We start from the raw sequence: 13167 nt of genomic DNA, 5'->3' as shown, positions 1-13167 counted from the left end.
AACCAAAAGAAGTGTCTCAGAAAGAACATTTGGCAGAGTTTAGAGACAACTGAGGGAAACTGTTACTATGGTTCAGAAATAAATGAAATTCTCATGATTTAATAGAGTGAAGTGATCATTACACCATGGAGAAGAATTTTCCTGACCTTAAAGAAATTAAACACGGAAAACAGGTGCCAATTTTTCAGAAATAGTAAGAGAAAGGTAAGCCAGCCAAATACTAAATAAAAGGTCCCACTTGTCTAAGAAATGGGAATAGTTTGTTTCAGACTCTTGGTAGTCTCTGTCCGTTTAAGGAAGGATTTGGAAATAGGGTTCTCCCTTCCAGAGGACAACATAAAAAGAGACCGCGGTTTTATTTTATAACTACTAGGCCATCAGTGTCATTGTCATTACCACCAGTACCTCGTCCACCTCCCTAATCAGCTCCACCAGCACTGCTCTCTACTCCGCCACCAACACCTCCACCATTATTTCCACCACCGCCTCCACCATCATCTCCACCACCTCCCCCATCATCTCCACCACCATCACCTCCACTGTCACCTCCATCTCAACCACCTCCACCATCATCTCAACCACCTCTACCACCACCTCCACCATCATCTCCATCTCAATCACCTTTACCACCACTTCTACCACCACCTCCATGTCTATCAGCAGTGCTCTGTCCACCACCACCACCTCCACCATCATCCCCACCATCGTCTCCATCACCACCACCTCAGTCACCGCCTCCACTAACCTCTCCATCTTAGCTGGCATCTCCACCTCCACCTCCATTTCCATCACCACCACCAGCTCCATCACCGCCTCCTCCTCCACCACCATCACCACCTCTATCACCATCTCCACCTCCATTTCCTCCACCTCCTCCACCTCCATCTCCACCACCACCTCCTCTGTCTCTATCTCCACCACCACAAAGCAATCTCTAAAATGAATGAGGACATCATTTCCTTTAGTTTCTCCTTGGAAGGCAGAAAAATATTACCCAAAATCCCCCTAGAAAGCTTTCATCTGATAAAGCCTGTAGGAAGTCTTATTCATCAATTGCATCATGAGTATTTTATTATATCCTAAATGAAAGTAGTCCAAATCTGGCTAAAATATCTGGCACTATTTCTTAGATGCACCCTTTGACATCTGTCACTGTAGTAATCTGGATAAATACTTACTATGAGTTGGAAGTTTTATGGTTTTGAGTATACTTTAAAATTTTATGGCTTAGGAAAGTTCAGTTATCTAATATTTAGCTATCAGTGCAATTTATATTTTATAGGGCTTTATGCCAATACTAACAACACACTGGGTTGGTAATCATATATTCATTACAAAACAATCCATCATTTCCATGGGAATAAAGATCTTAGAAACACAATGGCTTTCACTAAAGTGCAAATTCTTTAAGAGCGAGGTACCGATGAGGAACTCATAGTTGCTGGAAATGCTGGTGAGAGATTAAAAGGAATGTACAAGACAGAATCACTGGCATGCAAGTTCATACACCAGAGTCCCATTAAGCTTTTGGCTCATCTCCCAATATTCTACAAATCTTCAGCAACATCTTCCACAAATCATCTTTAAATCACTTATGGCCTTTCCAGGCAGCTAAAAAAGACAGTTCCATCTGTATTTTCTCAAACACAGAAGGAGGGAGGACACAGGACACCCTGCGAGCCCTGTGTCTTTCATAGGAGAGGCTGGTATGATGAAAGCAGAGTTCAAATCAAATATTCAAACATATTTGGCCTCCCCCCCCCCAACAAAAAAAAGCACCCTTAGTGTTTTTGAACACTTTAAATCCTCACATTATCAGCCCCTGTAACTGATCATTATCTCCTTTTTTTCTCTGCCTCCTAACCAGAAAGCCAAAGAGCCTGGGACCCCATGAAGACTCGTGGCATGTTCAGCTCTGAAATGGCCCAAGGCCTTCACAAGTTCATCAGGTGCCTATTTCCCTTTAAAAACGAGGTGAAGTGTGCGGTGAGAACTTCTGATCCACATCTCCTTCCTCCTGTACCTCAACTCCCTGCATCTCTGATGGACTCGACTAATTCTTCTTCAGACGGCAAGAATGGGAGAAGTTTAAAGAGATTTCTCTCCATTTGACCTTTAGAGTAGACGAGCAAAGGTTTACCTCAAGGCATTTTACCACTAGAGTACCAAACTGAATTTATTCTCTGTTCTTTTTGTGGTAATCACCAATCCCAAGAGAACACAAAAAGAGCAAATAAAATGACATCAAAACCAGTATGTTTCAACAACCGGAAAAAAAAAAAAAAAGCATACACAGCCATGATAAACTTGCCCCTCTGCACATTCCCAAGCTTCAAATGAACGTACCTTAAGGACAATTTTATTATCTGAGGTTGGCGTCCTCCCCACCCACAGTGCAAATTTGCAAGGATCTCCTTCAACGTGTTCTGTGACACCCAACTCTGAGGTCTGGATAAAAAGGTAATTACATAATTAGATGACAATAATATTCCAGCGGGATACGGAACAAAGACCAAGAAAACGATTTTTGGTGACTTGCGGTCATGCCGGGTTATAACAACATAGTTTGTTTACACTGATGGGTAATCCTCAGCTCTGATTTCAGTTAAAATGAGAAAGTTTTGTTCTTAGGCCACCATGATTGGTTGCATCCCTTTTACTTCCTCTATGTACCTCTACTGGAGATCCTGATGAGGGTCAACCAGCAATCCAGAGGAAGGAAACCAAAATATCTAAAAATCCTGTTATCTGGAAAATCAAGAGTTGACCATTTTCAACTGATGAACAACAAAACGAATCTGTCTTAGTTGCAAAGGAGCTGCCGCCATGCATTTTTAGCACGAGCAAGTGGCTTCGCAGAACACACATAATGTCTTCACAGTTCAGTTATTTTCCAACTTGTTCATCAAGAGCACTACCTTTTAGTATTTCACCGATAATTTTAAGGGCTAAGAGTCAAAATTTCTCTCTGTGACATGTGCAGCTGTGATGGGAATACGTGGAAGAGTGTAGGTGATGGTCCACATCCTCAGTCCCTCCCCCACAGTCAAGCTGACCCCTAGTGCGATCTCCCCCCTCCAGCAAAGGAAGTGATTCATAATCATGGCCTCTGAGGGGACCTTAACTTTTAAAAGATAAATTAAATGAAGATGTATCAGCTTCTAAAACAGACTAGCTCAGTCTCTGAGGATAGATTAAAGCCAGCTAGTGAAATTACTAGCCAGCAATGCTGCATTTTTTCTTTCCAGTTACAATATGATCTAAAATGATGTAAGGTGGGCCGTGAGCCAAAAGACAATCTCAAACAGGATATAAGCCAAAGAAAATGGTATGAAAATCATTAGTTTGAACTTGCAAATTCCAGATTATTATTAAAGATGATTTCTATATTGCTAGTATTTTATTACTTTGGGAACTTAATATATGGATACCATAAAAATACACGATGTAGATGTTGTCCAAATTGCAAATATCTACCAAAATTTATAAGCGATCCATCATATATAAAGAAGAAACCAAATGCTATTACATTTTCTATTCTTTCTCTGATGGTGATTTTTCATTAGTTTTGCCCAATCCTCCCCCCGCATGACCCTGCCCAGCAGCTCTGTGCTGACAGCCCCTGAGGTATTCCCATGAGGGAAACACAGAAATACAGTGGACCTTGAGGAGGACACGTGCCTGAGACTTCTCTGAGAGTCAACATGTGGTTTTATAAAGAGACTCCTTGGACTTGCGTCTCGTGGGAAAAAGGCATCAGGTATGTTCTTTTGCCAGAAAGTACACTCACAAGTTAAATAAGAATTCAAATGCAACACAGTATCCACCCAGCACTCAAGGGTAGTGAGTGCTCTCTGTACAGATGGGACTGTGGACCTTTGAAACTATTTTTGCTTATATATATTTTCTCTAATAACCATATTTTGTTATTGTAAAGGACCATAAATTAACTTATTTATTTTTCACACATTTATCTTTATTGAAAGAAAAATTCACACCTCATCATTAAGAGCCCACAGGGAGCCACCCAGGAAGGCTGCTTAATGTATGTTCCAATGTTGGTGAAAGAAAAATTAATTAGAATGATTTGAGAACTTAATTGTAGAATTCATATGATCAATTTATTTGTAAAGTTGGTTAAAGCACACAAGAGATAAATTTAAATTCACTTAAAAACTGTTTTCTCATCCTCAGGAGTCTATGGAATTTAGAAAAAGCAGGTCTATGAAGTCTAGCGAAGCTAAAACCCAGGAGCTCCCTCTAGTGGACTGGAGACCGTCAAGAGAGTTTCACTGCGAAAGATGAAAACCTTACAATTCCAGAGCTCCACATTTTAGGAGTTTGGGAGGTTAAACTGAAAGCAATGGTCATTTTTTTCTACCCGCAAGAAGACTGCAAGTGTGTTACCTTTAAATTTACAATTCTGAACGTCTATACTTACAAACAATTTGCTTTTATAAAGGTACTTGCTTCTGCCACTGGAATCTTTCACTTCTTTACTAAATACTAAGGACATTTCAAAAAGGAAGAGATGCCGTTCTCGACCCTTTCGAATTAAGGTTTTTGGGTCCCACACTTGGAAGGATTCCTGCAGAATGAGTTCTCCCTGAGACTCAATATTTTCATCAAACCCTACAACATAAAAACAAGGAGGCACAATCAATTTGAAAGAAAATAAAAAATGATGCACAGCATAGCACTGTGATGATTTAAACATTTGTTCAATGCCCATCAATTAAATCTCAGATTAGAGTTTCCTGTCGGGGCCCCCACTCCATCTTCTCTGCACTGATCCCACCTGACAAAGGATAATTCTTCCTAAAACGTGACTTTGCATTTATTTTCCCTTGTTCCAAAAAAAAAAAAAAGAAATAAAAAAAATAAATCTCACAGATTTATTCTTTGAACTCTATCTCCTTCGGGTGGCATTCACACCATTTGAGATTACACTGAACTCCCTACTTCTCCTCGGTCTGCACTCATGACATTCCATCACACAGACCTCCTCCACCATCCAGAATGGTCCACGGACCTTCCCCCAGGCCACTGCCTACTCCCAGCCTGTGTAATGATCCTCTGTCTCTTCAGCCCAGAACACCCTTCCTGGACAGTCCACAACCGCCCCAGCCTTTCCTCTAAGGCTCTGGTCTGGCCTTCCTTGGTGAGTTCTCCCGTCTTTGCAAAATTCTCATGTGAATCAATTGCACTCCAGCCATGGGGGGGCTTTCGCTCTGCTCAACTCTTCCCAGAAGTGGTCCACTGCATGGACTTTCAGCAAGCAGGCTGGATATCTGGGGCAGGGGCTGCTAGTTCCCTCTCGACTACCGCTCTCCCCTTATTCTCCACAGACAGAAGCTGCCCCTGTGGCCACTCAATTAAGTGCTGCATTTCCCAGCCCCTGCTCTGCAGTTAGGACAGCCACGCACCCAAGCTCAGGCCATGTGGGGGAGTCTTGCGTACAACTCCTTGTTTCTGCCCTTCCAGTAGCTGTTCCTTCCCCGCCCTCTTTCCCCATTATCTTTCCGCTCGATGGAACGTTACCATGGTCTTGACATCCTGAACCCAGCCAAGCAGACAACATGTAAGCAGTGGAGAGAAAGTACAGAGAACAGAGCCTGAATCCTTGATGATGCTATGAAGGGCTGCCACACCAGCTCAGGGTCTCACATCAGAGAAAGCAAAAGCTATCTCCCCTGGCCTCTGATTTTTGGGTCTCTACGGCAAATGGTGGACCTCTGCCCCAACTAGTTACACTGCTCAATACTACTGATGATAGACACAGGATAGAAAAAGCATTTGGGGCAGGATTATTTCTTGTACATAATTGTGTACCTTGATAATAAGAGTTAAGCTCTCTAACACAGAAAGAGCCCTTTTAAACACAAGCATCCATGGAAATGTCACTTGCAAGAGTAATTTTTAGGGGCACCTGGGTGGCACAGCGGTTAAGCATCTGCCTTCGGCTCAGGGCGTGATCCCGGCATTATGGGATCGAGCCCCACATCAGGCTCCTCTGCTATGAGCCTGCTTCTTCCTCTCCTACTCCCTCTGCTGTGTTCCCTCTCTCGCTGGCTGTCTCTATGTCTGTCGAATAAATAAATAAAATATTTAAAAAAAAAAAAGTAATTTTTAAATTCATTTTTCTGACTCTCTCTTCACCACATTATACACCACCATGTTCCAGGCTCTTGCAAGTGATACAATGGATACAGACATGGGGAAACAACAAGCTTTTTAAAGGATTTTATAATCACAGGGGCTGATCTTGCCTGCCTTCCTTCCATCCATCTATCTACCGCGGACACCAGACAGCCTAAAGCAAGTGACACAAGGTGCTACTGGGGTTCTGAGTGTGGACAGCCTGTTCTCCAGTTAATGGACGAGGGCATGCTCTTAATGAGGCTGAAGCACTTGTGATCCTAGGGAAAGCAATGAAACCAATTCTTTCAAGAAAGAAGGTACTTGGGGTGCTTGTGTGGTGCAGTTGGTTAAGCATCTGACTCCTGATTTCAGCTCAGGTCATGACCTTGGGATCATAAGACCAAGCCCTGCATCAGACTCCACACTCGGCTGGGTATCTGCTTGAGGACGCTCTCTCTTCCTCTCCCTTCACCCCTCGCCCACCACGTGCCGGCACACTCACTCTCTTTCTCTCTAAAATAAATAATAAATCTTAAAAAAAATAAAAAAGAAGGTATTCACATCTAAACTCTTTAACTCCTAATAAAACAGAGGCATGAAAGCAAGAGTTTCAGGGCATGGGAAATCCACTTATGAACAGTGCCAACGGAAAACGTAAAGATGTTCGTTAGGGACGCGAAGAGCCCGTTACCTTCCAGCATGCTGAGGTGCATGGCGTCGTTGGCTCGCTTAGGCACACTGAGCATCACCTCGAGGCCATCTTTTATCTCCCCTTTTCCTTCCTCACAGCAAGTGAGTAGCTCCTGCAAGAGACCAATACCATGAACCAGCCAAAGACCAAAAGCTCTACCAACAAGATCTTTGCAAAAAAGAAGTCTATGAAGAATCCGTGATTTTCAAGAGAACAGACTGCGGTCAACTGGGCACACATTCTCATAGAAAATGAATTACTATCCAATGGATGGAAGGATTTGTCCTGCTCAAGTCAGGATGCCTCTTCAGATCAGAGGAAACCATACGCAGTCACAGTTTAAGACGAAATCAGTGCACACATTAATTACCGAAGCTCAAAAATGACAAATAAAAATACTTAATCAGCACAGCAAAGCATAATCAGCTATTGGTTTTATTTGAAGGTCATGGCAGAGTCCAGCTAGCACCCCCGTGTGATCGTGAACTCTCCGGTGCTGTTAATGCCACACCTCACCTAACCTGGAACTCCCAGGTCAGGGGCGGGAGCAGCACCGTGCACCAGGATCCACAGTTACATGCTGTACCTTTGTGCGCAGGATGGTTACCAAAGCGCTAATGATCTAATCACACCTCCCCGAGTGTGATTATATCTCAGATCTACTCGGAGGAACATTTGCTACTAAATGAAGGATAACAAGGACCATAAATGCACGTTCTGGCAGGGTCCAAGATATTTTCTTACCAAGCGTATGAACAGTTATATTCAGTCAGTAATAGTAACCACAGCTTTCTGTGTCCTGGCAGCCCCCCAGAGGGACAGACAGGGCACTGCAGTCAGCTCTGGTCTCATACTGGATAGTTTTAGAGCAACTTGGCACCGGACAAGCACTTTCACTCATGACCAGATGGTTTTTACCTATTATTCTAAGCAGCTTGGCAAAAAAGTACTTAAATATGCTAGGTACAGAAATTAAACCTCACTGGCAGAAAACCTTCCTCACTGGGGATCTCAACAGAGTTTATTACTAAACTGCTTAAGAACCCGTGGGCAGAATAACATGAGGTTTATAAATTAGAGCCCCACTTTAATGGTGATTAACTAGATGTGAGGTCACTGAGAAAGAGATCTTCAGTGGAAACACATGCTACAGACAAAATCTTTAAATCTTGAGGACACTGAGAGGTACAATGCCTTTGCAGAAGTACAAAGCAGAAAGCTAATGCGAATATAAACAACTTAACCTCCTGACTTGTATTTCATGTTCGTGGCAAACTCATATTCCTGCAGTGAGGGTCATAAAAGCACTTAATAGGATTTTGATACAAAAGTGCAGGAGAGCTTTCCCAACAGAAATGTCCCATAACAGTATCACTTTAACAAAAGAATATAGCCACTTCTGTTTCTGGAGTTTTCTCATTAACAGAAAGATAAAAAAGAGTTTCAGGATTTCGTAACCCCATCTCTGAACTTCTTTTCTATCTGAGAAAATTACATCATCACTTCTTACTGCTGTGCTAGGGCAGCAGTGGGGACAGAGTCAGATTCACAAAATACTGTTCCCAGGATGAGTGGGCAGTTGGTTCATTCTCATGCTCTATAACATTCTCCAGCCAAGGAAATAACAGGGTAAACATTATTAGGTAGAGGCTGTAGATTCTTATTCTTGTAGTCAAGAAAATATGCGTCAATTTATATGATGCATTCTGCGGCAACGATCACAAATTCTAAGTTTCCTTTACCATTCTACTGTTAAATCCTTAGATTACTACAAATGTGAGATTTTTTTGATGTATAATTGACACACACCATTATGTTAGTTTCAAGAGTATGACATAAGGATGCGCTATTTGTATATATTGCAAAATGATCACAGCAAGTCTAGTTAACACCCGTCACCATACCTAGTCATAGGATGACTTTAACTGTAATCATCCATAACCAAGAGAAAGTGGAGGTCAGTTTGACTCAAGTACTTGGGATGTGTGTGAACAACATGTTCCATAAAGATGTGTGTGACACGTGACTAGACGTCACAGGGAGGACACTGCCTAAGGTTGTGTCCCACCTGGGTTCAGAGTAGAGCCCAGATACCAGGGACCCAGCAGTGACTGTGGGCATAGCCCTCACCCTCACAGGCTCATTTCCAGACCTGCAGACCAGCACTGTGAGGAGGTGAACTTAACGCACACAGAGCATAAAGCACAGTGCCTGGACCATGGTCAGCAAGCCATCCTGGGACACAGGGACTAAGTGATCCAGGGTTGACAGTCTCCTTTCCTTTCTCAGTCTATGTTGGGGACCAGGGCCAGTCAGTAAAGTTCAGGCGCATAATCAAGGAATAGTCCCTTATCTACCTGCTGCACGGAGAAACTGATCAGGGTACAAATGGCAATGAATTAAAAAAAGTTAATTGGCTAGGTGTTATTTCAAAAATTCAGGGTACTTTACATAAAGTGAGAGAAAAATGACAAAATAATAATGCACAGTTCACAGAATTTTGCAGGCAGAAGATGCTTCATACATACTTTTAAAAGAAGTTGATACTTTGTTATTCGCTGAACTGGCTTAATAAGGTAAGAAGAGATGGAATTGGCTAATCCATGCCGCTGCTGTATTTCCTGAATTAAGAAAGAAAAATTTATATACTGATGAACGTTACTGGGTAAATTAGATAGCATGAATTAAAGCTTTACATTTTTTACCTCCACAATGAATACACACCTATCATTCTAGAAATAAAAAGTAGAAATCACTATTTATTCTTTTAATGTGCTGAACATAAGAATAAGTTAATCACTTTGAACCAGAAGAGAGCAGTGCTCAGTCTGGATTCCTGGCTTTCACGTGCAGACGTCAAACAGGCCAAGCCCACGACTCCCAGCTACAGGGCCCGTGCTGGCCTGGCAAACCCCCAACCCCCGGGGCCAGCCCTAGCGCCATTCAGCCACGGGACACTGAGCCACGGACTGGACGCGCCCTCGTTTTGGAGATTAATCTTTTGCTATTTATGTATCAAGAGTTTATCCCTTTATACAGCTGAAAAGTATTCCATTTCATGCATACCCCACAAAACATTTGATATTGTAATGTCTTTTGAATACCTTGTTTTAATAACATTCAGAAATGCATCTCTAATATTCCTAAACACCAATCTCACTATTTTTGTTGACATTTTTAATATCTTATCATCATCACATTCATATCATACCTCACTATTCGAAAATGACAAGACAGAAATGAATATCCAATGGGAAAAATTATCTTCAACAAATGGTGTTGGGAAAACTAGACAGCAACATGCAGAAGAATGAAACTGGACCACTTTCTTTCACCACACACAAAAGTAAACTCAAAATGGAATAAAGGCACAGATGTGAGACCTGAAACCATAAAAATCCCTAAAGAGAGCACAGCCAGTAATTTCTATGACATTGGTTACAGAGACATTTTTCTAGATATGCCTCCTGAGACAAGGAAAATAAACACAAAAATAAACTACTGGGACAACATCAAAATAAAAAGCTCCTGCACAGCGAAGAAAATAATCAACAAAACCAAAGACAACCTACTGAATGGAAGAAGGTATTTGCAAATGACGCATCTGATACAGGATCAGCATCCAAAATATAAAAAGAACTGATACAACTCAACACACACACACACACACACACACACACACACACACACAATCCAATTAAAAAGTAGGCAGAAGATATGAATGGGCATTTCTCCAAAGACATACAGATGACCAACAGAAATATGAAAAGATGCACACCACCACCCATCACCAGAGACATGCAAATCAAAACTATAATAAGATATCATCTCGCACCTGTCAGAATGGCTAAAATAAAAAATACAAGAAGGTGTTGGCGAGGATGTGGAGAAAAAGGAACCCTCTTGCACTGTAGGTGGGAATGCAGACTAGTGCAGCCACTCTGGAAAATAGTATGGAGGTTCCTCAAAAAGTTAAAAATAGAACTAACTACCTACAATCCAGGAATCACAAGACTTGGGTATTTACCCAAAAAATAAAGACACTAATTCAAAGGGATACATGCACCCCTACGTTTATAGCAGCATTATCTATAATAGCCAAATTATGGAAACAGGCCAAGTGTCCACTGACTGATGAATGGATAAAGAAGATGTGGTTTACACACACACACACACACACACACACACACACACACACACAGAGGAATATTACTCATCCATCAAAAAGAATGAAATCTTGCCATTTGCAATGACGTGGATAGAGCTAGAGAGTATTACACTAAGTGAAATAAGTCAGAGGAAGACAAATACCATATGATTTCACTCAGATGTGGAATTTAAGAAACAAAACAGATGAACAAAGATTAAAAAAAGAGAGAGAGAGACACACACACACACACAAACCAAGAAACAGACTCTTAACTATAGAGAACACACTGATGGTTACCAGAGGGGAGAGAGTTGGGGAGGGTGGGGGAAAACGGGGATGCAGATTAAAGAATATACTTATCATGATTAAAATATAAAATGATTAAAGAAAATAAAGACAAAAACGGCTATAAGAGCAGAGTATTTTTCCAAAACACCTGACAAAGGTTTAATCCTGCTGAAATAATAAAGCCTCCTTTTCCTAAAAAGCTGTTAAAAAAACCCCAAAACTTCTGTGCTTCTAAAATTTTACTTTGGAAGGTAGGGGCAAAGAACAGAGGGGTAAGAGGATGACCTCGCTCACAGGTCAGCAGCACACCTAACACCACAAACACCACGAAGCTCACTGAGCCCCAGTCAATGTGCGATCATCTGTACCATGGAGACTGAAGGCAGACGTCTGCAAGATCCCTAAATCAGATAAGCATAATTTCCTTTATCTTTAAAGGTGTTTTAGGGCAAAGGGTATTTTTAAATGGCTTGATTCCAAAGCCATTTGATTTGATTCAATTTGCCACATGATCTGCGTACTCAGGCCTTACCGAATTCTAACTCCACATACAGCCGTGATGTTGAGTTTCATCTGATGGTAAAAAGCGAGGGAGGTGTGAAAAACTGACAAAAAAGGGGGCACTGGGCTGGGTGAACTGACTTGATATTTACAAAGGCAGTGATGTAGAATTACTGGTCACGAGAATGACAACTAAAATAGGGCCATCTACAGGCCTTCATGGCAAAGACAGAAGCTAAAATGTATTCTCATTTCCCAGATGTCCAGAGAAGAGTATCACGCATGGCCACGCACAAGCATAAGGACAGAAACTAATCTAGTACTCTTGCAATCTTGTACACCAAATTACACATGACACTGAAAAGTACTCTTTTAATCATGATATATTTGACGTCTGACTATATTCTGGAGACCCAAGAAGCTTTCTGTATATTATTTCTATAAGGCTCCAACCCCCTCTGTACAAAATAACCTCCCTGCAATATCTTTCAAAAAAACCTACATGTAGGACCTACATGTATGCTTACACCAGTGGGAATATAATTAATGAGCCTCCCAATGGTCCTAGTTGTTACAGCGCTATCTGTAAAAATTTTACTGATAAGCTACTTTTGGAAATTGATCACATGATAAAAATGGGAAAAATGAATAAAAAAGATTCAAAGGTTCAAAGATTCTTTTTGCTTAAGAAAAAGCAGCTTAATAGTTTACACCTTCTGGACATGATATTACATATAAGAATTAATGATTATATGTAAATAGTAAGTCATGTTACATACACATGTACCTGTTAAAATCTTAGAAGGATCTTTTGAAAACAGAAGAAAACAGAAGAATATCCCATCATAAATGTGACAGATAAAAATGAAAATACTGTACCATCCGTTAGGTGAAAGCTATGAGTAGCGTTGCATGTTATGTTTACCAAACACGATGAAGATTTCACTGCTTCACCAGGAATCTCTTACTTACATCAAAGTAGGATCCCGCATGCTCTAATATCAGCTGAGTAGAATCAGGCTTATTTTTGCAATATGTGACATACATCTGAAACTTGTCTGCCTATAAACAACAAAAAATTAGAAGGTCTCTCTCAAGTGGCAATAAGTCAATATATGATACCTTTGTGTAGAAAAGTAGCAATGGGGATAAAGGAAATTGAAGCTCTACATAAAAGAAACCCTATTTTATACAGAAAGCTGTTAAAAATAAGAAACACATCCTACTGCTACCACACTCCTCCAGAAGCCTCCCCTGGCCCGGTAAGTTGGGGCTGGGCACACCCTCCCTGTCTCCACAGCGGCCGGTGCAAACCTGGGCATCATGCGAAGAGGGCAGGGCACTGACACCAGGCTACTGTCTGCCTCTCCTCTGCACACGTAAGCCCTCCCCCCGC

At 41.5% G+C, this 13167-nt stretch overlaps 1 protein-coding gene across 4 annotated transcripts in view; it reads right to left on the bottom strand.

Moving 5' to 3' along the window:
• The window catches only part of TRIO (trio Rho guanine nucleotide exchange factor), a 347980-nt gene that overhangs the window by 89718 nt on the left and 245095 nt on the right, over positions 1-13167 (bottom strand). For all 4 annotated transcript variants that reach the window (XM_026506706.4, XM_044386996.3, XM_044386995.3 and 1 more), the window contains exons 27-31: positions 12744-12833; positions 9361-9453; positions 6833-6944; positions 4442-4632; positions 2347-2448 (exon numbers count right to left, since the gene is read on the bottom strand). In XM_026506706.4, the coding sequence (XP_026362491.2) occupies positions 2347-2448; positions 4442-4632; positions 6833-6944; positions 9361-9453; positions 12744-12833 (588 nt within the window). The remainder of the gene's footprint in view (positions 1-2346; positions 2449-4441; positions 4633-6832; positions 6945-9360; positions 9454-12743; positions 12834-13167) is intronic.

The sequence above is a fragment of the Ursus arctos genome, unplaced genomic scaffold (assembly GCF_023065955.2).
Source record: "Ursus arctos isolate Adak ecotype North America unplaced genomic scaffold, UrsArc2.0 scaffold_15, whole genome shotgun sequence".
NCBI lineage: Eukaryota > Metazoa > Chordata > Mammalia > Carnivora > Ursidae > Ursus > Ursus arctos.
This window is presented reverse-complemented; position numbering and strand designations above follow the sequence as displayed.